The sequence below is a fragment of the Sebastes fasciatus genome, chromosome 20 (assembly GCF_043250625.1).
Source record: "Sebastes fasciatus isolate fSebFas1 chromosome 20, fSebFas1.pri, whole genome shotgun sequence".
Taxonomy (NCBI): Eukaryota; Metazoa; Chordata; class Actinopteri; order Perciformes; family Sebastidae; genus Sebastes; species Sebastes fasciatus.
In genome coordinates, this window is record NC_133814.1 from 14,076,721 (window position 1) to 14,102,546 (window position 25,826).

General features: G+C 38.4%; 1 protein-coding gene across 1 annotated transcript; it reads left to right on the top strand.

Moving 5' to 3' along the window:
• The first annotated feature begins 2,925 nt into the window (after window positions 1-2,925).
• On the top strand, window positions 2,926-22,703 carry LOC141758241 (speckle-type POZ protein). The gene is made up of 10 exons (XM_074619449.1): window positions 2,926-3,052; window positions 13,656-13,859; window positions 13,936-14,057; window positions 15,819-15,970; window positions 16,088-16,215; window positions 16,299-16,476; window positions 16,665-16,720; window positions 18,436-18,558; window positions 19,882-20,024; window positions 20,949-22,703. The coding sequence occupies exons 2-10, from the start codon at window positions 13,782-13,784 to the stop codon at window positions 21,091-21,093; spliced, it is 1,125 nt and encodes a 374-aa protein (XP_074475550.1). The 5' UTR covers window positions 2,926-3,052; window positions 13,656-13,781; the 3' UTR covers window positions 21,094-22,703.
• The last annotated feature ends 3,123 nt before the right edge of the window (window positions 22,704-25,826 follow it).

The following is a 25,826-nucleotide window of genomic DNA, read 5'->3' on the forward strand; positions in this document are numbered from 1 at the left end:
CAGATGGATGCCATGGGAGTTGTTGTGGAAGCATTTAAATTGTGCATTTACAGAATGATCAGGTAGTTTGCTGGTGTAGTTACAGTATGCCTTTTTTGTATACAGGTCATACTGTCCAGTGCTTCGCCTTTGTCCACTAGATGGGGCAAATTCATTACAACTAACCCTTATCCCAATCAGCTGAATTGGTGTAAACTAATTATTTTAATGACATAAGCGAAGTATCATAGCTAGATTAATGGAAAACCTCACCCGCTCAACATTAGAGGTTAAAGATCTAGAGATTAATTCTACATTTTAATTAATACCTGTTAATCCAGGTACACTGTTAATAATCTAGCAGGGCAGTAACGCATAACAATTGTACATTTTGCGGTAAAAAGCAACACATTTAGCACAGATGTAGGTTTATGTTATGAAAAGATATAGATATCGGGGCGCTGCAAATTTGATCCCTGAGTGCTAAAATGGCCACCAAATAGGTGCTTTATATTCCTAAATGTTGCAGAAAACTGATTTTATGACTCTTGATGATTTCCACAGTGTGTTCAAGCTGATTAGATCAAATGTCAGAAGATCTCAGACATGTTTTTTTCCCTTCTTTATTTTTTTAACAGTGCTTTTTAAAAGCTTTTAACCTGAGAAAAACACAAAAATCAAATAAAAGGAGCATGGTGACTTCAGGGTCTACCTGATATATGCCCAATTAAAAGGTGAAAATTAACATAAATTGCTCCTGTGATCGGATTATGCTTTGTTGTGCTTTTTCTCTCTCCATTCACTCACGTTGCTAGTGAAACAGCTCCCTGCCTGAGGTTACTTTGAGAAAATGAAAAAAAAGCAGATCTTGCCGTTCTATAGTTGTATTAGTTGTCATTCTATCATGAAGACAAGGGGGTGAAGTTTGACCCTGAAGTGACCATGCTCATTTAATTTAATTTTTTGCATTTTTCTCAGGTTAAAAGCTTTTAAACGAAGAAGAAGAAACTTTTATTTGTCATATACCGTACATACAGGTACGGGCTATATGGTCTGTCAGATATAATCATGGATGAAATCAAACCATTCTGAGGCAGAAAAAACCTTTCAGTCACAAGATAGGAGCTGCAATCACTTTTTGGCAGGTGAAAACTATATTTTATGGTTTGTAATGGTCCTTTAAAGGAATTTCAGCATTTAAAAAGGACAGTTAAATTTGACCGCTGCATTTACCCCATCCTAAGTATTTTAGAAGCAGTGGGCTGCTTTAAGCTCCCGGGGAGCAACTTTGGGTTTATTGTCTCGCTCAAGGACACTTTGACACGCAGTACGACCCGCTCTACCCGCTGAGCTACAGCCGTCGCACCCTTAAAAAATAAAGAGGTGAAAAAACACGTCTGTGATCTTCTGACATCTGATCTAATGAGCTTGAACACACCTTGGAAATCATCAAGACTCATAAAATCAGTTTTCTGCAACATTTAGGAAGATAAAGCACCTATTTGGTTGCAATTTTGAAAATGGCGCCATGGGGCCAATTTTGCAGTGCCCCGATATCTAGAGTGGAGTCAGGTAAAATGGGTAAGTGAGCCTGACATAGAAAATGTCACTCATGCCTAATAAGGATGATAAAGCAATTATAAGTTACCTTACAAACAAAGCAAAATGTTGCATGAGCAATGTTTTGACAGGCTTGAACACACCTTGGAAATCATCAAGACTCATAAAATCAGTTTTCTGCGACATTTAGGAATATAAAGCGCCTATTTGGCGGCCAGGGGCCAAATTTGCAGCGCCCTGATATCTATGTCTTTTCATAACATATAAACCTACATCTGTGCCAAAATGTCATTATCCATACAACACAGCCACCCTCACCACTGTCTGAATAATCACCAGGCATACATTATCTTACACTGGCATTTGAAGATTTATATATATAAAAAAAAGATAAAATAAATAGGGTGACTAAGTAGGTGTGAACACAAAAGTAACCAAGGAGCCACCATATATTTTTATATGTATATTTATGGGCAAAGAAAGAACTATTCATAGAAAACTCCTGCCATGTCCAACATCTTGTTTGAATATTTGTTCTGTTGTTTCAAAATGAACAAAAAAAAACCCAATAAATATAATGTTGAAAAAAAAAAAAGATCTTCCAGTCTGCTGATTAAGATTAAGATTGGATTAGTTTTCAATGGTGGTAAAATGAAATACTGGCCCCAGCATCCATGTGAATGAACAATATGGCATAACAGAGCTACAAATAGTTATTAATTTTCACCTCTTACAAAAATGCAAGGAAGACAAGAAATGAATATATAATTTTATTAATGGGCTGTAAAGTTCCTCATGTATTTGGGAATACAGCAGATAACATATACCGTGAAATTATTCAGTTTTTAAGAGAAACTGATTTAGTTAAATTAATCTAGAGTTTTCCTCATTATTATTATTATTATTATTATTATTTATTTATTATTATTTTTCTTATTTTTTATTTTATTTTATTTTGTATTTTGTTTCTGCACAATCTCCTGTTCCACACTCCAGTCCAGTAGATGGCTGTAATGCACCTCTAAGATAAACAACCGCCAATAAACACCAAAGAAGAAAAAGAAGAAGAAGAAGAAGAAGAAGAAGAAGTAAAGCAAATCTGCTGATTAAATTAAGATTGGATTAGTTTTCAATGGTGAAAAAAAATTAAATACTCGCCCCAGCATCCATGTGAATGAACAATATGGCATAACAGAATAATGATTAATTTAATAAATAAATAAATAATAAATAGTTATTAATGTAATAAATAAATAATAAATAGTTATTAATTTAATAAATAAATAATAAATTTCACCTCTTACAAAATGCAATGAAGACAAGAAATGAATATATAATAATATATACCATGTTATTAATGTACTGTGTTGCTCCTCCCAGACAGCAGGGGGCGCTCCTCAGGAGACTCATCATGTCTGCCAGTTTCTCCACAGACAGCTAGCCTCTAGCCTGCGAGCTAACACAACAACAGGAGATCCCGGACAACTAGCGTCACAATCTAACCAACACAAAGGTAAGCCCGTCGGTAAACACAACAGAAAGCACTGATATATAAACGTAAGACTTGAAATCACACCACGAAGTGCCGTATTTTAGTCGCAGTTTTTACCACAATTCCCCCAAAACGACCTTTTTGTTTGGCTCAGCTAACTCAGCTAGCTCGATCAGTTAGCTGGCGTGCTATCTGGGATTATTTATATGTGTTTTAAATGTATCACAACTTGTCTTCAATGTATGGGATTTATTTTCCTGAATGAACATACTGGTGTAGTTAAAGTACAGATCTAATCCAGAGTAGGATAGCATTGATTATCTGTATTAGCAGGTTAACGTTAACTACCTGTCACCGCCTACAGGTAAAGTATGAGGGTAGTTTCACTCCACAACATCCTCTGTTACTATTAAAAGATTAGTAGGTTAACTAAATAGAAACACATTGAATATGGCTAACTGTTATTTAACATTATTATTATATTTAATATATGTTCCCCCAACAAAACATACAACATATTTGTGGTTAATAGAGTCAGGAACAAGTGGAGGCATGTCCTGGGCTGTCATACTTTTTCATTATAGAGACATTTAATGTCCTGTAGTTGATCATTTAATGTCCTGTAGTTGATCATACTGCAGTTGATCATGTAATGTACTGTAGTTGATCATTTAATGAACTGTAGTTGATCATGTAATGTACTGTAGTTGATCATTTAATGTACTGTAGTTGATCATGTAATGTACTGTAGTTGATCATTTAATGTCCTGTAGTTGATCATACTGTAGTTGATCATGTAATGTACTGTAGTTGATCATTTAATGTCCTGTAGTTGATCATTTAATGTCCTGTAGTTGATCATTTAATGTACTGCAGTTGATCATTTAATGTCCTGTAGTTGATCATTTAATGTCCTGTAGTTGATCATTTAATGTCCTGCAGTTGATCATTTAATGTCCTGTAGTTGATCATTTAATGTCCTGTAGTTGATCATTTAATGTCCTGTAGTTGATCATTTAATGTCCTGTAGTTGATCATTTAATGTACTGCAGTTGATCATTTAATGTCCTGTAGTTGATCATTTAATGTACTGCAGTTGATCATTTAATGTCCTGTAGTTGATCATTTAATGTACTGCAGTTGATCATTTAATGTCCTGTAGTTGATCATTTAATGTACTGCAGTTGATCATTTAATGTCCTGTAGTTGATCATTTAATGTACTGTAGTTGATCATTTAATGTCCTGTAGTTGATCATTTAATGTACTGTAGTTGATCATTTAATGTCCTGTAGTTGATCATTTAATGTACTGCAGTTGATCATTTAATGTCCTGTAGTTGATCATTTAATGTACTGCAGTTGATCATTTAATGTCCTGTAGTTGATCATTTAATGTACTGCAGTTGATCATTTAATGTCCTGTAGTTGATCATTTAATGTCCTGTAGTTGATCATTTAATGTCCTGTAGTTGATCATTTAATGTACTGCAGTTGATCATTTAATGTCCTGTAGTTGATCATTTAATGTACTGTAGTTGATCATTTAATGTCCTGTAGTTGATCATTTAATGTACTGCAGTTGATCATTTAATGTCCTGTAGTTGATCATTTAATGTACTGCAGTTGATCATTTAATGTCCTGTAGTTGATCATTTAATGTACTGTAGTTGATCATTTAATGTCCTGTAGTTGATCATTTAATGTACTGCAGTTGACCATTTAATGTCCTGTAGTTGATCATACTGTAGTTGATCATGTAATGTAGTTGATCCTTAGTTGATCATTTAATGTCCTGTAGTTGATCATTTAGTGTCCTGTAGTTCATCATTTAATGTAGTATGTTTAAGTAAGCCTTGTTGTTATGGTCTTGTTTTCTCAAGCTGCCCACAAACCGGTGAGTTGAGCAGCTATCATTTATAATTGTTTGAGTAGAAAGTGATAAAATAGATTGAAGTATGACCCTGAAGGAGTGATTAGTGCTGTCTTCTCAATATTGAGAAGTACATGTGGTATGAATGAGTCACTGGGAAACACAGCAGTGATATCACTTATGATGTCTTCTCACTGAAAGTTGATTTTCTGCATCTGTCATGTTGGTATCCGAGGAAAGATTAAATCAGCAGCAACTGGACTTGGTTTAGGTTCTTGAAGACGTCTCACTTCTCATCCGAAAAGCTTCTTCAGTTCTGGCTGAATGGTAGGGGAACCCAGGAATTGAGCCAGAACTGAAGACGCTTTTCGGATGAGAAGTGAAACGTCTTCAAGAACCTAAACCAAGTCCAGTTGCTGCTGATCTAACCTTTCCTCGGATACCATGACCTGGATGACTGAGAACCTTCACAAACATATGTCATGCTGGTGGTGAGCACAGTAACATTAATATCTTTATGAAGATTAGGATGTCTTGGAGAAGGGTTAATTCAACTTAATACAAAATGTTTAGTTTGTGGTGTTATTAGTGATAACATCATATCGTAATGATTTGTGATTGACCACAAATGTAACCTTTGAGGCGAGGCTTGGCTTATCTTGCTGTACTCGCAGTCTCTACTTGTCTTTTTACTATATTTTTTTGCCTAATATTGAAAGTCAAAGTGCTGCCATGCAGCAGATTTAAAATGGTCCTCAATCTATGTTTTCCCTGAGTCTATCTCTTTGCCTTCCAGATATACTGAGCACACTTAACTCAGTTTAGCTGAGCTCTCCTTTAGTGTCATGATGACTCAAAGTAAAATCCACTGCTTCTGCGCCTTTAGTCCACAGTGTGAAAGAAGAAGTGTAATTTGGAAAACGATGGCTTAAACCAGCAGTAGGCAGAATTTTACTTAACTTATGAGCACGTCTCTGGTAAACACAAGATTTAAAGTAGCAATTGTTAACAATCAGAGTGCTGGGCAGTCACTGTTTTTTATTGTTATTTGATTACTTGCCCCATCCTTGAAGAGCACCTATTTTCTCACGTTAACATTAACAACACAGAGTTTCTTGACACAGTGCAGCACTCCCAATTTTTTCTCGATTTCCTATGACCTAAAGCCCGGGCCACACAGCGCGCATCATGCTCGCGTGACGGCAACGTCGCGTGTTGTTTTTTATTTCGGCGTCCATGTTAACAGGTTAGAGTGGACACACTGCCCGCATGAGACGCACGTCAGACGCACGTCAGACGTGCGTCTATTTTATAGAATAGAAGGCTCGCCTATTTTTCACGCTTGCCGCTTACCTCTCGGCTGCGTCTCCCAGCAGCAACAGACAGTGAAGGTGATCTATTGACAGTATATGAGCAAGATTACTACAGTTTCCATGTCTAGACATCTGTAGAATATGTCACTGACCATCAATATTTTACACTTCCTATCTAGATTTCAAAATAAAAGTCCTCTAGCGTTTTTAGTGCACAGAATCATTCATTCATTAACACAATGCTTTTATTCTGAAATACTCTAAATAAAGCAGTTGTCTGCTTGCAGGTTTCCATCAAGTTAATATAGTACAGGCTTTTAATTATGTAAACACTGTAGTAGTCATAGCAGAAACCCTACATATGCTATACATATAATAGACTGGGTTAATAGGTTATAAGAACATCAGGTGATAGTTGGCAGTATTTTTCCGATGCGCTCTCTCTCTCGCTCTCTCTCTCTCTCTCTCAACAAACACCACGTAACTTTATTGTTCTTTCTTTTAGAGGTGTTATTTAATTTTTTTAAAGATATTTAATAATAATTTTCTTTTTCTAAAGGTTAACAAATAACGAAACTGTTTATTTTGCTTTGTTTTATAATAATAAAAAAAAAAACACTTTACTTATATTTATCATTCTGAAATACTTCAGGTGTTTTTCTCCATCAAGGCGCAGTTCAGCAACAAGGTGGTGAAAAGCTCCAAGTTGCCTGAGATGTCGGAACATCAGCATTTATAATGTAAATTGCTGTCCCGCCCCAGATGTAAATTAAGTCGTTTTCGATAAAAGCCGCAACCTGGAATGCTGTAGAACAGGAACCCGAAACCCCCTGGAAATGTTGTTTAAAACTGTGCCAGTCAAAGTGAAGAGGGATTGCTGTAGGCTCTCTCTTACTACTAATGTATTTATTTATTTTTTTGTATTAATATATAGCCCACAGAAATCCCTCTTCACTGTCAATGAAGAGGGATTTATATATATATATATATATATATATATATATATATAGCCCATAGAAATCCCTCCTCATTGTCAGTGAAGAGGGATTTATATATATATATATATAAATCCCTCTTCACTGACAGAAAAGAGGGATTTATATGGGCTATATATTAATATTTATGTATGAATTTATTTGCTTGTTTTTAATAATATTTACAAATTACCACACAGTTCTTACCCTTTTTTGTCTTAAATAAATATAAATCACATTTATTATGAAGTTAAATGGCCATTAAAAGGCAAACTCTATGTAGAAAGAAAGGGCTGTCAGCAACAGCAAAAACACAGCTGACAGGTAGCTCCGGGACGCTCCCGAGACGTGGGTAACTCGCGTCTAGTGTGAACACCCTAGGTGGGCATGACGCGGCCACGACGTGACGCTGCCGTCACGCGAGCATGATGCGCGCTGTGGGGCCCCGGCGTTAGAGGTCAACAGTCAAGTGTAGCTGTTGGTAAGTTGTGAGCCAGGTGACTGGAGACATTAGATATGCATTGAGGTTCCTCCTCCCTTTAACCTCCCGTGCCTGGCGAAGTGAGGAGGGTTTTAGTGAGGAAGTACAGGGAGGAGGAGAAGCCTGGGTGCTAATGCTTTTTTTGCCCGCTCAAATCCCCTTCAATGTAATTGTGGGTCTGCACAAAGTCGGGGATGAGAGCGAGGCAAGCTGATCGCTGTAGCAAAATCAATAGTTCATACCTCTCTGAGATTGAGTTTTTAGGGAAGGAGGAGCACCATGACCAAGGGCAGAATATGAAATCAGTCCCACAGAGGCCCAACGCGCGCTGTGCAATCGATCCCCAGTCCCTGTACCAATTATAGTTTTAAGGTTTGTCTGTGGCTTACTGCAGTCCTCAAAGACCAAAGCTTTGGAAATAGACATTGTGTTCACTGACACTTCGACACGGGTTGCAATTTTTTCATCCCCCGTGGAAATTGCCGTCTGAAATGCCTCCATACCTCCAGTCTTTAATTTAGAGCAGAGATTGATTTCTTTTTTTTTTTTTTTAGTCGGAGGAGTGAAATGTCAAGAAAAAAGTATTGTGGCCATAACTGCCATCTCATGTATCATATATCTACAGATATACATTCATACATTTTAATTCAATGAGGCTACTTCTCACTAAGATTGCTATGATCGAACAGTTCATAGATTGTTTATCTTTCTTCTACCGTCTCCTAGATTTTGGATAGATTTTTGGTGGATTTAGTTTACAGCCCTTAGCATTTAAATAAAACACAGATAATCAATGTACTGTATATTGGTGATAATAAGTGTACAGATTGTCTGGTGAAAGTTCTGCTGACGAGAATGTATCATGCTTCCTTTGACCTGTGCTGGTGGTAGTTTGTGTTTTGTTTTTGGAAACTGAAGTGACTTTGATCGATCTTCCAGAGTTTGGTCGTTGTAGGTTGTTACCAATTGCAAGTCATGCGAAAGGAGAGAAAAACTTAAAGTTGTAACCTTTAAGATTTCATTCCTGGTTGATTTGGTTACCTGGCTTAGGAGTTAGAGGTGTGTAGCCTACAGTTCACTGTGGCTGCTCCTTCTTGTTCCATTACTCGAGTTGAATGCTTTAAATGTGAAGCAGCAGCAGTAGAAATGTTACGAGCTGCAATGATTAGTCGACTAATCAAATTAGTTGATTGACAGAAAAATAACCGGCAACTATTTTGATAATCAATTAATCTTTCCTTTTTCATGCAAAATGGCAGAAAATCCTGTATTCAGCCTCTCAAATATAGAGATTCCCTGCTTTTCACTGTGTTATATCATATAACTGAATATCTTTGGGTTTTGGTTTGACAAAACAAGACATTTAAAGACATCTCCTTGGACTTTGAGAGACTGGGATGGACATTTTTCACTATTTTCTGACATTTTATAGACCAAACGATTAACCTATTAATCTAGAAAATAGTCGGCAGATTACTCGATAATGAAAATAATCATTATTTGCAGCCCTAGAGATGCTCAGTTTGCATTAGCAGTGACTTAATATTGCACTGACACGTTGTAAAGAGAGTGAGTGGTAAACAGTGAGGCTGTTATCAGCGTAATAAAATTGCACTGAATTACATACATGTATAGTTTTCTTGAGAATCTGCCATGCTTTGGTAGGCAATCTGAATATAGTCCGGGAATGGTGGACTCTGCCAATACCAATAAAAACTTCAATATAGAAAGATAATTACTGAATGTAAATACTTTGAATTGCTATTGCATAGACTGTATATAAGAAGTGGATGTAGGAAACTCATGTTTACAATGTTTACTGAATAATAAATCAAGTGAGAAGTAGGTTCATGTTCTCATAGACTTCTATACAATCAGACTTGTTTTTGCAACCGGAGGAGTCGCCCCCTGCTGGCTATTAGAAAGAATGCAAGTTTAAGGCACTTCCACATTTTGCTTCACTTCTCAGACCCGGAGTTGGCCGCTGAGCTATTGCAGATTATGCAGGATTATAACATAACGATCTATAGCTGATACGTGTTCGGCTATTTCACTACCTACCTGTTCAGAAATCTGTGTGTAGTTCACATCCCAGTCCATGGGCAGTTGAGGTTTAAGCTGTTGTGTGTTGGGACTGTTTCAGTGCAGCGTGCGTCTTCATCATCTGTCCAAGAATCTGTATTTGATTTCTCTCTCATACCTCTGTTTGATTTCCTTTTGTCTCCATCTAACCACAATTTTGTGGCAATTTATCTCTTGGAATGGTTCCACAGACAGTGGCCCATATTTCATTCGCCACCTGTTTTTCCATTTGGCTTCTCTATCGCTTTACTTTTCATTTTCTTTCCCCGTACCCCCTCCCTTTACCTTCGTCTCTGTCCATCTTACCAGCTGCTACTGTTAAAGAATCAAGAAGATTGGTGGGTCTCCATTCATTGGATTTTTTTATAGACAGTCTTGAAACTCGGCTTAACCAAGCTTCAGATATGGATTGTTTTGTGTTGGTGGTAACACAACAGTACTTGCCAACCCTCCCGATTTTCATTGCCCTCTCCCGGTTCCCTCCCGGGGTCACAATTCTCCAGTATTTCTCCCGATTTACAGCAAATTTTCACATTTCTTTTCCTTTTGGTTATTTTAGCCTGTTTCTGGAACTGAACATTGTATATAATCCCTACTGTTTCCACCTGGACGACAATAGAGTGACACCAACTGTAATTTCCCGGCGGAAGAGGGCATTCTATGCTCGCGACACAGCGCAGTTTGAGCTCATGTTTAAGCAGCGCTCGCCGCAGCGCCCAAAGCTGGGCTCTGCTCGATGCACCGAAAAACCACTGTGGCGCGGCGCAAGCCGTTAGAAATAACTTGTTTCAGAGCGCAGTGGTGCCGTTGTCGCGTTGTGTCTTAAAGGACCTTCAGTGAGTGAGAGAAGGAGAGAGAAATGGAGAGTACTAAGAGAAAGAGCTGCTCATGCAGGAGCAAAAATAAATAAAGAATGAATATTAGTTTATTTTGTTATTTTCACTCTTTTAAAGCCACCAGAATGCAGGAAACAAAGTCTCTGAAACTCAAATTTGTAATCATAATTAAGAATTCTCAATTAGCCCAAAACGACCGATTATATGACACACTCAGAATTCTGACAATCAAATAAAATGGGATTTGTGGAGGCTGTAAGTTTGCTGTAGTATTGAAAATTTTTTTATCTCAAGGGTGAAGAAAACATTAGTTCATATCGTTATGCCGCTAATGTCAGTTAAAGTCTGTTGTAAAATGTGTCATGCATTCAGTTTAAAGTCTGTTCAGATGTTTCAGTTCACACGGCCTCTGAGCAGCATCACTGTCAATGTATCACCTCCATTCAGTGTAATCATCAGGAGCAGAGAGCTCAGCTCCCAGCCGTCACTATTTGTTACGCTGCATTTTGACCCAAATTGAATTTATGGATGAAGACATTAAAGGCTCTGGTTGTGAGAGGGAGGTAGAGACGGATGAAGGGTTAGAGGAATGGGCGAAATAGAAAAATACTGGTGGTGAAATAGAAAAAAAGATATTGAACAGTGGAAAAAGAATTGGCCACAGATTAACAGTATGAGGGCCAAGAAAGAAACGGACTAGTATTATATAGGAGTGAAAAACATTGTGAATTGTTCAGCCGCTGACCTTGCAGCAAGATGAAAAAGGCTTATGAATCTGGCATTGTGTCAAGATGGTGTCCAGTCCTGGGTAATGTGTCCTTATCCGCCACAAAAGGTGTAGAAAAGAGGACAATATAATACCTTTATCACATAATTAAGTATTGACACTGACTTTAATGTGTCTGAGGCAAACCACTAGTTTTATCTTACTGCTACTGAAACCATGTCAGCTCCTCTCAAGTGCTATATTGGGAATTATTTTCCTGTATGTGTCTGGGAAAATGATGTCTGTTCATGCTGCTAATATGGGTTTAATAATATATATATTTTTTATAGCAAACCAGATGTGCCATTTTCATGGTGTTATGTCTTCATGCTCCATCATTTACCAAGTGCAATCTAATATGAAAGGCTAGCGCACATTGTGTTTGTTTTACTGATGAGAGGGGGGAAAAGCGAGAGCCTCTTAACACTGCCTAAATGCATTTATTTGGTCTCATTTCTAAAGTATTTAACATGTATGAAAATTAAGTTGTGATTTATCAAATGCTTATATACATGTATATTTGAAATGGCTGGTTTATCTATTCAAGGGTCTAAGAAATGGCAGTAAAATGGTCAGCAACCTTCATTTACACACCGATTCGCTCTTCTCACGGTTTATAGATAGGGCCTTTTGTAAATTGGGTCACGATGGTTTGTCATCAGGAAATAAGTTTGAGAAACACTGGATTAATACACTGTGATGATCTAGCGAATATTTACGGCAGCAGGACTGTGTATGACTCCCTCATATCAGCTATATCAGTCCTTGGCTATACAGGCAAGACATTGTTTGTTTTGGTGTTTTGATGACAATAACAGAAATATAGATATACACCGATCAGCCATAACATTAAGACCACTGACAGGTGAAGGTGAATAACATTGACTACCTCGTTACAATGGCACCTGGCAGTGGGGGGGATATATTAGACAGCAAGTGAACATTTTGAACTTTGTGTTGGAAGCAGAAAAAATGGGCATGCGTAAGGATGTGAGCGACTTTGACAAGGGCCAAATTGTGTTGGCTAGACGACTGGGTCAGAGCATCTCCAAAACTGCAGCTCTTGTGGGATGTTCCCGTTCTGCAGTGGTCAGGACCTACCAAAAGTGGTCCAAGAAAGGAAAACCGGAGAACCGGCGACAGGGCTAAGGCTCATTGATGCACGTGGGGAGCGAAGGCTGGCCCGTGTTGTCCGATCCAATAGAAGAGCAACTGTAGCTCAAATTGCTGAAAAAGTAAATGCTGGTTCCGATAGAAAGGTGTCAGAACACACAGTGCATCACAGTTTGTTGCGTATGGGGCTGCGTAGCCGCAGCCCGGTCAGGGTGCCCTGGCTGTCCTAATGTTATGGCTGATCGGTGTGTATTCATAATATATCACAAGTCTTATCCTTTTAATATGAAGATTTCACATTTGTGGGAGATTTCTTGGTTCCAGTAGATTAAAATGTCGGTCACAAAGCTGCAATGATTAGTGTGATTTTAATGTTTTCTTGTCAACTCTTGTAGTTCAATACAGTTTATTGTTGCCATTTATAAACTGTTAAAATACTGTAGCTCTAGCGCTGTGTTTTCAATGTTTACTTTTACATTTCTTGATAGTTATATTTCACGGCGTCATGGCATCTCCTATAATTTCCATCCAAAGGAACTCTGTATCTAAGAGAAGAAGATAAAAGTCAGAATTTTATATAGTACATTGGATATTTTGTGGCATTAGATGGTCACAAAGAGGCAGGCCTCAGGACTGAATAACCAACATGCAGTATGTGCACATGCTGTTAAAGTTTGTTAGAGTTTGTGTGTATTTAGAGGAGAGAAGTGTGCGTCAGAAATCTGCAGAGCCTTCCTGTGACTGTGTGACTTGAAGGTAATTTGGGAACCTTGTATTTGGCCAGTAGCTCCATCCCCCACCACAGTCCTTGGAGGCAGCTTGTTTATTTACAGTTCATTTTGGAGACTTAATTGCAATTGCAGCGGCTATTGATCTTTAGAACAGGCATGGGCCATCGATCTCCTGCTGTCCCCCAATGGGTCAGGGACAATTCATCTAGCCACAACACCACAAACCTCAATAGCAGGCAGCGGGGCTGCATGAATTAAATGATATTGAATCTTAACTGGATTAATGAAAGACCCAGTGCCTGTGTGTTGCATCACAATGAGCTTTTTTGAAAATGGTTTTCTGTGATTGCCTTCCTCTATGTTAGAAGTGAAATGTGTTTCAGGCTAAACAGGATTTTCAAGGATTTAAATTCTAGTCTGATTAACTAATCATCACACCCATTTTGTCTGTTTCTAGGGGGCGTACTGCTTCCATCTGGCGTGTACTGATGCAGATGGACGTCAGGACTGAACATTGACGAGTGGAAGTGACGGATTCCTTCTCCTCACCCTCTTGCCCCCGACATCTTCTGTCACGCTGGCAATGTCAAGAGTCCCGAGTCCCCCTCCCCCTGCGGAAATGTCCAGCGGGCCCGTGGCCGAGAGCTGGTGTTACACACAGGTAAAAGGACCACCAACACTGTTATCTTTAATCTCAAATAAAATCAGCTCATACTGAACATCTTCTCCCTTGCCAGATCAAAGTGGTGAAGTTCTCTTACATGTGGACCATCAACAACTTCAGCTTCTGTCGTGAGGAGATGGGCGAGGTCATCAAGAGCTCCACCTTCTCTTCTGGGGCCAATGACAAGCTGAAATGGTGGGTGGGCGAGAGAGCTGCTCCGTTTCATTATATTCTAATATCTAGTATAGTCTAACTGCAGTGGACAGGAAGTGGACAGTTGAGAAACATCTAGAAAGTCCCACTCTGTCTGATTACTGACTGTTAGTACTGGCATTCTGTCCGTTGAAGTTATTATTAGGGCTGTCAAGCGATTAAAATATTTAATCATGATTAATCGCACGGTTGTCCATGATTAATCACAACTAATCACACATTTTTTATCTGTTCAAAATGTCCCTTAAAGGGAGATTTGTCAAGTATTTAGTACTCTTATCAACATGGGAGTGGGTAAATATGCTGCTTTATGCAAATGTATGTATGTATATATATATATATATATATATATATATATATATATATATATATATATTTATTATTGGAAATCAGGTAACAACACAAAACAATGACAAATAAGAAACCCTCACAGGTACTGCATTTTAGCATTCAAAATATGCTCAAATCATAACATGGCAAACTGCAGCCCAACAGGCAACGACTGCTATCAGTGTGTCAGTGTGCTGACTTGACTATGACTTGCCCAAAACTGCATGTGATTATCATAAAGTGGGCATGTCTGTAAAGGGGAGACTCGTGGGTACCCATAGAACCCATTTACATTCACATATCTGGAGGTCAGAGGTCAAGGGACCCCTTTGAAAATGGCCATGACAGTTTTTCCTCGCCAAAATTTAATTTGGAGCGTTATTTAGCCTCCTTCGCGACAAGCTAGTATGACATTGTTGGTACCAATGGATTCCTTAGGTTTTCTAGTTTCATAGGATACCAGTATCTTCACTCCAGCTTCAAAAACCGAGCCCGCTACAACCCCTGGAAGATGGATTGTATCAATGCGTTAAAGTAATTAGTGGCGTTAAAACAAATTTGCTTTAAGGCGTTATTATCGCGTTAACTTTGACAGCCCTAACATTTACAAAATAACATTTCTTTCTTTCAATGGTCAGACTTTTTTTTCTTGATGCTCAATAATGAATCAAACAGTAACTACAGTGAAAATATTTAGTTTTGCCCAACAACACTCAGAACACATCCATCTACTCACACAAAAAACAAACACACAAGCAACCACAGCCGACTTCAGAAAATATATTCTAAATTATGGATAAATAAAGTTAAAATTATAGACAACAATGCAGAGGAAATATCTATAATGCACCTTAATAGTAACAGAAAGTCGAGAGATAAAGGTAATAGTAAATTGATAAGTAGGATAGAAAAATAAATAAATAAAATACTACTGATAATAATAATTATATATATATAAAATAAAAAATAGCTACTTGGAGATACTGTAGTGGGTTTCTCAAAAAATGTCAAGAGGTGGAGCCACATCTTGTAAAATGTACCCTCTGTTACTCGGGTAGTATAACAGATTTTGTCTAGATTCATACAGGACATAATGTCTCTAATCCTAAAATAACATTTCACAGCAGAACCTTGTTCATATAATTAGAATTGGTTTCCAGAGGGAAAAGTGCTTGAATGTCACTGACACAGAGATGTATCCAACCATAATAAAAATAAGTAATCTCTTCCTGCATTGGTCTTACAAGCATCTAATAAAGTCATTTTTATAATTAAAATTGTACCATAGCAAACAAAAGCATGAATAGTAGTCTCATCAGGAGTGATTTCCACCAGTAATAATTAATGAATAGATTATTACCTCCCATCCCTTTTACTAGAGATCTTAACTGTTGCACCCTCCACCACCATCAGGTGTTTGCGAGTTAATCCTAAAGGCCTGGATGAGGAGAGCAAAGACTACTTGTCTCTCTACCTGCTGCTGGTCAGCTGTCCGAAGGCCGAGGTGCGCGCCAAGTTCAAATTCTCCATCCTCAACGCCAAGGGAGAGGAGACCAAAGCCATGGGTGAGTCAACCTTTAACTGCAACAGAGACCATGAAAGAGTTTCTAGATGTTTTTAAAATCACACCTTTACCTATACTTAAATTTTTTGTGACTTGTGTGCGTCCCGGCTGTCTGCAGAAAGCCAGAGAGCGTATCGCTTTGTCCAGGGGAAAGACTGGGGCTTTAAAAAGTTCATCCGAAGAGACTTCCTCCTAGATGAGGCCAACGGTCTTCTACCTGACGACAAGCTCACGCTCTTCTGCGAGGTACACTGCCTTGTCCTTGCACCTTTTCTCATTTACAATTCAGTTTTGGAGTATTGCATTTCATTTAATTGTCCCTTCTTCAGGTGAGTGTGGTGCAGGACTCGGTCAACATATCCGGGCAGAACACCATGAACATGGTGAAGGTGCCTGACTGCCGGCTAGCAGATGAGCTGGGGGGCCTGTGGGAGAACTCGCGCTTCACAGACTGCTCCCTGTGTGTGGCTGGACAGGAGTTTCAGGCCCACAAAGCCATCCTGGCAGGTACAGACACGAGTCAGACACACCCCACGTATCTTCTTTGTTCCTCCAGTTTAAACAAATGCTCGACTGTGTGTGTGTGTGTGTGTGTGTGTGTGTGTGTGTGTGTTGCCCTCTGACTGTTGCTTGATCCCACAATTACTCACACATTAACATTTTGTCCTAACATCTCTCCATATCACTGCTTTCAGCACGTTCCCCTGTATTCAGCGCCATGTTTGAGCACGAGATGGAAGAGAGCAAAAAGGTGAGCCCATGGTCCCAAAGCTTTTTTGATTTCTAGGAATAAATTTGTTTTGTTACTCCGTGGCATCAGCTGCTCAGGTTTTTTCCTCGGCTGTGTTGAGGGGTTAAAGTGAGTGAAGGATTGTGTGCTGTCAAACGGCTGCAGCACAGAGCTGTTTGGCGAAACTGAATGATAGCGCACCTGAAATGAAATTGTCCTGCCGTACTTGGGGGTCAGGATTCATCCTTCACTGACAAGGCTGCAGAAGCAGAGAATTGCTTTTTTTCCATCTGCGCACATGTGACTGTAAGAAATGAAATTGCAGGAGAAGCTGCCCAGTTTTTTTTTTTTTTTTTTTAAACCAAGGCCATTTTAGATTTTATGTTGCAAACCTTTTGAAAGATTAAGACGCTTCATTCTCATTAAAATATTTAAAATGTAGAGTAGATTTTGTCTGAAAAGCAATGGAGCATTGTGTGGGATTTGTTGGCAGAAATGGAATATAATATTCATAACTATGGTTTCATTAGTGTATAATCACCTGAAACTAAGAATCGTGTTTCATTAGCTTAGAATGAGCACAAACCCTATACACTTAATTCACACGTCAATATATTTTTTCAAACTGTTGTTTTTGTCATCAGTACTTTCACACAGAACGCACAATATATTTTTCCAGAACAAGACTGTTTTTTCTGAGCTTTCGCACCGTGAATAAAGGCATCAACCAATCACATTGTGCGGAACATACAAATACACTATAGTGTACAACGACACAGAGGCTCCATAGTCTGAACCAAGACGGCAAACTTTATTACTACATCCTTGACAAAGGCAGCCCAGACCAGAGCCACTCCTTCCATTCTTACCTTTCACAGTAAAAGCCTGACACATATATACTGCGTAACTCTTTGCCAGATGCAAATTCACTCAGAGCATTTCACTAAAAGGAAACTAAAATAGCTGACAGTAGTTTAGGCTATACAACAATTTACCTCAGACAGACTGCCAGACGATGTTGCTCTGGGGCAATAGGATCCAGGTAGTTGGTCCTCTGCCATCGCTGCCGGTATGAATAGTTTTGATGAAATAATATATATATATATATATATATATATATATATATATATAAATATATATATATATATATATAATATATATATATATATATATATATAATATATATATAAATATATATAAATGACGAAATATTCGCATGCAAGTATTTTGCATTTTTGTGTTTATTTGTCTCGCAATCACAAGGAATCCTGTCTTTTCAAATTCCAACTAAATTGTGAACTGTCTTTTGCTGCAGGGTTACTTTAAGTGCACATACTTGAATTTGATACTTTTAAACCAGAAGCATCAATCAAGTAGTTTAACTCGGTGTGGTTACTAATGTTTGGTTTAATGCTGCAAGAGTATTTAATTTGTAGTCCTTGTAGTAGTCATAATATAATAACTTATTATGCTATTTAAATAAACAGCATGAATTGACTTCAACAACTGTGTTGAGATTTACAGCCCCATAGATATGTTCTTTCTTATATACCCTAATATAATACTGCATACTCTACATTTCCTAAACATCAGCATTACAAATAACTGTTGTATTTATGGCATAATGCAAAAACTTGATGAGATAATTGGCAGGAATCATACATACTGTAGTTGAGGCTCATGTCATGGTGAAGAGCTTGAATCTAACGTCCTTATTCCTTGTCTCTTTCTGTCAGAACCGTGTGGAGATCAACGATGTGGAGCCGGAGGTTTTCAAAGAGATGATGTGCTTCATTTACACAGACAAGGCTCCCAACCTGGACAAGATGGCTGATGACTTGCTGGCTGCAGCTGACAAAGTAATATAACAATACAACTATACTGAGACAATGTTACTTGATAGATAGAATCTGTTGATTTAGGCTGTTTGACTCTGGGAGTTTTAATTCTACTGATTTTATGGTGTCAATGTCGTTAATACTGCAGTCAGCACCATACTTTACTACAGATCTTAAAGGGCGGGTCCATTATTTTAGGTTATTATATCTTTCTGTAGCTTCCCAGTGATGTTCCTTATGTGTTTAAATCCGAACATTCAAATTTTGGTCAAAGTATGTATTTTTTTTTATTGTCAAAATGCAATTTTCCCAGCAAGCCCTCTTAAAACTTTTTCCCACGTGACGACGCTGCTACATGTACAGTATATATAAATCCTTATAGTCAGTGTATTAACGTTACATACAGTAACTCAGTACTCACTACTGCTGTGTGGTCGCCACGTTAGATCGGATCCGAAAGTCACACAATAACCCAAACAAAGTAACCGATCGATGCAGCGGTAGACCAGCAACTTCTGTGTTCTGCGAGGTAAAATTACTGTTTTTGTGAATGGAGTCTGGTGGCTTTGAAGACAGCAATATAATGGCTTCAGTTCCGTGTTGGAAAGGCCTGCGTACACTTAAACTTAGGTGGCTAAAATACTTTTTTCTGCTGCTCCCGTCCACAGCCGCTTTACCTCGCCATCAGACAGCTCTTTTCGATTGGGGAACTGAAGCTGATATATATATATCACTCTCTTCAAAGCTACCAGACTACATTCACAAAAGCAGTAATTTTACCTTGCAGAATGCGGGAGTATACATACAAGCCCTCTTCAAAAATCTAAACTATCCCTCTCAGTTATTTCCAAACTTAGCACAGCTAACTTTGACTCAGCTAGTTCTAGCGTTCACGTTATTCATAACCTTATTGATTAGCTTACTTTGGTAACCTACGTCGCAGATGGACCCGCCCTTTAATATTGCTGACTTAGTCTTTAATGTGATGAGAGTTGTGTATTATTTTGTTGGCAGCATACACTGTGAGCTTTCAGATATTCCCACAGCTAAAGGTAATAAGATGGATTAAGTGCACAGTATCCACTCAACCAATTAGCCCAGTAAGCCATCGGGATTTCAAAAAACAGTTTGATGATTTCACACTGATCTCACACCTCTATGACACCGAATGAGAGACTGACTTTGAAACACAGTTTCATACTGGATGGTCTTTCTTAGAGGTGGGACATCACAGACTGACGTTTCACAGTCATTTTGAACGCTGAACTGATATTTGCCTGTCACAGCACATGAATACTGATGTAGACCGACGTGTGTGCTGATTTTGTGTCCTCTCTCTGTCAGTATGCTCTGGAGAGACTGAAGGTCATGTGCGAGGACGCGTTGTGCACAAGTCTGTCTGTGGAAAATGCTGCTGAGATCCTCATCCTGGCTGACCTGCACAGCGCCGACCAGCTCAAAACACAGGCTGTCGACTTCATCAACTAGTGAGTCCACACGTCATCACTTATAATCAGGTCTCCAGGACCTTTTCACAGACTCACCGAATCCTCAAGACGTCACTGAACAGTTTTTCTCTGTTGTTGTGTCCATGTCTTCTTTATCTCGGCATCGTTACTGACATTTCCCAGGACTGAGTCCCACCCTCTCGCCTCATCCCCTGGTGTCACAGTTAATTATTTAATTTCACATGTCCCCTCATGGAGTGGTCTGTCTGATATTATTAAACCCTGTCGAGGCTTTTCAGAGGGATCAGGGCAACCTGACTCCTCACTATCTGCTGTCACCTCATCTGTTGACTCAGATGAATGTGTGCTAATAACTCTGAACGTGTGTCTGTACTGATGTTCAGCTCGCACATATTCCTTCAGATTATATTACCCTCCCTCAACTGCAAATGATTCATCATTTATATTTATAGATCTGAAACAGTCAGTCGATTAATCCATTAGTTGATTGACATAAAAAGAATCAGCACCAATTATGAAGACTGATCAAGTCATTTTTTCAAACAAAAATGCCCCAAATTCTCTAGTTCCAGCTTTTCAATTGTGAGGATTTGCTGCTTTTCTTTGTCTTATGTTAGTGATTCCCCTCCGACATGTCACATGATAAATAATAGAGGTTCATGTGAACTTGAAGATTCTCTGTAGGAGCTGGTGGTACGCCAATGCTCTCTCTATTAAAAAATGGTCTGATCTTATGAACATGTGATCATGTAGTCCTCGAATATAAGACGACTCCTACTTTTTTCTAACGTAATTTCTAGAAAGAAATATATATGGCCAATATGGTAATCAAGAAAAGAATCTTCAGATTAATCGATAATGAATGTAGATGCAGTCCTATATATTTATTTCTACCAATCAATTTTCCCTAAATTAAAATTTGTTTTTGTTTCTGTCCTCCAGCCATGCTGCTGAGGTGATGGAGACAGCAGGTTGGAAGTCCATGGTGGCGTCTCATCCACACCTGGTGGCCGAAGCGTACCGCTCCCTGGCTTCAGCCCAGTGCCCTTTCCTCGGACCCCCGCGCAAGCGCCTCAAACAATCTTAACAGCAAGACGTCTACACTCATGCATACACACACACATGCATATACATACAAAGACACACAGATCCCCCCTCACACAGGGACAACCTATCCCCTTGCTGTTACCTACTACACTACCTACAGCCTCCCCCCCCGAATCTCCCCCTTCTGCCCCATCCAAACCTGCTGTATTTAGTCTCTTCTAAAGATGGAGGGAAGACGAAGGAGGAGGAAGAGGAGGTGGAAGAGCGGGGCAGGTGGGCTTGTGAAGTGGATGTTTGTTGTTTTCAAAAAAAAACACAACACCCCTCCCCCTTTTCTCCTCGGCTCTGGCTTAGTGAGGTCGGACATTGTGCTCTTTTCCGTGTGTGAAAGATAAATCCCTCGACATCCTGGTAGTTCCTACTTTGGAATCCGTTCGGGAGGAAGGACTGGACACGACAACTCAAAAAGAGCCAACTGTCTGGAAATTTGGAGGTTTAAAGGACAAGTGCAGATAAATTAAGTCTTTACTGTCTATTTTATCATAGGGCTTCTTTTTGCTCTGTTCTTAGTGTTTGGAGTAGAGCAATCGGAGAAGCCCCCAAACTAATGGACACGTGAGGGACTGAAGAAGAAGAAGAAGAAGTGGGCCTGTTAGTCACAAACTAGAAGTCCCCCCCCCCCCCCCCCCCCCCCCCCCCCCCCCCCCCCTGAGAAAGACAACCAAGGGCTAGTCAAAAAAGCAGATATGGGACAAACTCATCATTAATTCTCCCAAAGAAAGTTGGGAAAACATTGCACTAAAGTCACAGGTCACCCCTCGTCAACCCTTACCAGCAGTAAAGTAGAAATACTGTAGGCAAGCACACATAGAAGCAAGCTTCATGGACTAAAGACCCAGCTGGACCACTAAGAACAAGTACCCTTTAAGAAGATTTATCAGCAAGTGACAGAAACAACACACGTACTCCCGTATAGAAATCTGCTTCATCTGCGTCCGTTTTCATTTTTTAAATAAAAAAACAGCATAGAGAGGATCCAGAAAATAGCAACGCACAACTGGATGTCATTCTTGGGGAAATTATATTTTGTGTGTGGATCCGTCTTTGTAGCCCTTGAGAGAAAAATAAAATCCAAGGTGTCATCGGACAAACCAACCAGGAGACAACAAATGGAGGCGAAAATGCTTTGAAGATAACATTAGGATTCAATCGGGCATGTTAATGTTCTTTTATGATGGATTTGTTTGTTTTTTCCCTCAGAACTGTCATTTCTATTTTTTTCATAGGAATTTGTACAGACACTGGTGTTTTTGAAGCTGTGTAAACAAAAAGCATTTCGAACCGTGAAATTGAAAAACAAAAAAAGCGGACAGGTGTTTTCTTTGCAGGCATGAAGACTGAGGGGAAATGAAATTGAAATGAACACGTTTTAATGTTCAGAATAGACAGAATGTGAAAAAATGCACACCAAGGCAAACCACATGAAATACATTTGAAGTTATCAGTTTTAACCTGGTGGAAAATGATAATTGATAGAAGGAACCGTTGTTTCTTTCCTGTAGATATTGCCGGTTATGAGAAGTGACACTTAGTTGTTGCCATTTTTTGTTCCCAAAAGATTAAACCACAACTATTTTGTATTGAATGCAATGCAAGCTTTGTCTGGTATTTTTGTATGAATTGTGTTTGTATTTATTATATTCAGCTGTCACATAAAACAACTGGCTTCTCATCAGGAATTGATTATGGGACTTCACAGAAACCAATCACACCTAAAGTGAAGACATTTCAGGGAGAAAGACAAGTGTTTTTATGACATTTAGTGTAATACTCAAACTAAATTTTAGAACAGGTTTATGTGGCATAAACCTAATTATGAACAGATCTGGGCGTCTCAGTTTGTTAGCCAGTATAATGTTTGTAGTCATCTCTTCAATCCCTAAATGCTTGCAGATGTAGTTCATTTTTTAGAGCTCTCGGTACTTAGTAACTGTAAGTAACTTTTAACTGGCGTTAATGAACTACATACGTAAATGTACAAGTATTTGCAATGCTCGTCATCGCTGCCACCGTGGTCGGACTCCAGGTAAAATCCGACAAAATCATGCAGGTTTACCAGAAACTACTTCAGCTCAGACTCCAGAGGGGCTTCTGGCAGCGACCAGCCCGCCGCGGACAGACCCAGATCCGGCTTCGCTGCCGCCTTCGACCTGCAGTCGGAGCTCCACGTCTAGCAGCAGCGGCTCCTCCTCTGACCAGGAGCAGAGCTTCGCCTCGCTTCTCCGCCGGTCCTCGCTGGGAGCCAACACTGACACCACGCTGCTGGTGACCCAGGCCGTATTGCTGAAGGGAAGGGAAGCACGGAAGAACCAGAACCAGGACTAAGTGGGACAGACCCTGCTGCAGTAAAATCAGAGGTTTTCTAAAGGGACTGGTGCTCGGAAACGCTACCGCTTTTGTCCACAGGAACCGCCAAAATCAACACAAAATGAAAGTTCCTAGTAGCTTTAATATGTGTCCTCAGTTGTGTTTTAGCACCATCCAAAACATAAACTCCTTCCACTTTTTTCCACTTTTCTTTCTAAAACACAAACACTGGTGTGAGAATTGGACTGACGGACATGCTGTACAGTGGTGGAATGTAATTACATTTGCCCAAAAACTGTACTCGAGCACATATCTGAGGCTTTATTTAAGTATTTCCTTTGCATAATGTATATACTCATACTCTATATGTATTTCTGAGGGAAATGGTTTTTTTTTACTCCACCATATTCATTTGACATCTTGACAGATTAAGATTTTCTATAAAAAAACTACTTGATCTTCTTAAAAATGATGACACTTTGCTATAGATTAATATACTGAATATAAAGTTGTTAAATTTGCTGCACTGTCTTGACAAACTACAACAGTAAAATGCTACTTGCACATGAATGCATCAGTAATTATAATCCAATAATATAATATCTAATAATAGTATGTTTCCCCTAGGATGGAATTGTACCAGCAGAGGTGACTCTTTTGCAATTTTTTTCGCACAGATGTTTTTGCCAAGCGCGTCCGCAGAGTCAGCAACACATGAGGTCACCATTTCTGACAGCTGTCATCAGAAAATGTGACCCCAAATGAGGCAAATATGTGACAGAAAACACAAAACTAAATTGTTTAAAAACATAAATGTGATTTAACATTTTTAATTCAAAGATATATTCACAAAACTCTAAAAGAAAAGTCAAAGATAGGTACAGTGGGGTCACAATTTTCTGACAACAGCCATCAGAAATTGTAAGCTTATGTGTTGCTGGCTCTCTGCAGTTCGGTCACAGATTTCAGTATAACACCAACAACAGTCTCAAGATTTAGGAGAATACAATTTTATTGAACATAATAAATTAACTTGCATAACGACACTGTTGTATTATCAAACAGTGTTCATTTACTTAAATAAAATATCAAAAAAAAAATATCACAGATGAAAATATCTGTGACTCTGAACTTCTACTGGAAGTAAGGCTCAACACAATATATGAGAGAGAATATTTACTATCAATCTCATTATCGTTGTCGCAAAGTTTTACATTCATAATCACAAATTTGCGAGAGTTAAACCTCACTTTATTTTTTTTTAAGAAAGAAATAGAACTATAAATTAAGACAATATTTTCTGCAAAAAAACAAAAAGGCTATTAAAACGGTGAGTTTGTGCTCCCATTTGAATGTTTTTACTTAAGTTATTATTTGTTTATTTATATTAACCCCTGGCATGTTTTTGTGTTTAATTTTACTTTTATTAATTAATTAATTAATTTTATTTTGTTCTTATTTATCCCTTTATTTCCTTCATGTGTATTGTTTACCTATGTGTTGATTTAATTGTTCTTCGTAGAAGTACAAAGTTTATTGGAAAAAAAAATATATTATTATTCACAAGATGAATTTACAAATAATTAGGCAATCATTACAATTACAAAGTTTCTGTCCATGTGGAATACAGTAAAATCAAAGAATTTATTTTTGTATTTTTTATTGTTTTTATTATTTTTATATATTGTTTGGTGAAACTGCAAATGCCTTTTTTTTGCTTCAATCATTGAACTCATCTGGCCTGTATTTGGGAAAGGCGTCCAAAAACAGTCCTGGATCCTTTTGCACAGAACAGATGATAAATGCTATCAAATTGTTTATTTAAACCGGTATGAATATTTTAATACTTATTAAATGTAATACTTTAATAATGTAATAATAATAATTTACTAATAATAATTTAATACTTAAAATAATGTAATACTTAAATTAGGCCATCGATTAACATATCAATTAAGAATCATTCATTTGATCATTGCTCCAAGACAATTAACGACGCTTGTTTTACGACACCCGAGGATTTACGGCACTCGGCGCTCTTGCTAATATCATCCATAAATCATCCTATAATCATCCCACCTGTCCATCATCCTACCTGTCTGTCAGCGACGAACCTGGAAAGGTAAAAGTGAAAACTAAACAGAGGAAAAAAAGGGTGACTCTTTTATTTTGTAGCCAGCAAGGTAACGACAACAAGCATAGCCAACATCAAGAGAGAAGAGGAATGGACTCATATTGGGACGTTATGACCGCTTCAAAGGTAAGGAGTCACCACTTTTTATCTCTCTTGTTTTAAAGCTCTAAGCTACAGAATAGTTTGAAGCATAATTAATAATAAGTTGACATTCTCTCTCAGTCCAAAAGTCAAAATTTATTGAAAAAAAGAAAGATGTAATCATTTCCAAA

What these genes read in the sequence shown, in the direction of transcription:
- LOC141758241 (XM_074619449.1), top strand. Translation starts at nt 13,782, where the DNA reads ATGTCAAGAGTCCCGAGTCCCCCTCCCCCTGCGGAAATGTCCAGCGGG. An exon ending in AGAGCTGGTGTTACACACAG is followed by an intron (nt 13,860 to 13,935) that starts GTAAAAGGACCA and finishes CTCCCTTGCCAG; the next exon opens with ATCAAAGTGGTGAAGTTCTC. An exon ending in AGCTCACGCTCTTCTGCGAG is followed by an intron (nt 16,216 to 16,298) that starts GTACACTGCCTT and finishes TCCCTTCTTCAG; the next exon opens with GTGAGTGTGGTGCAGGACTC.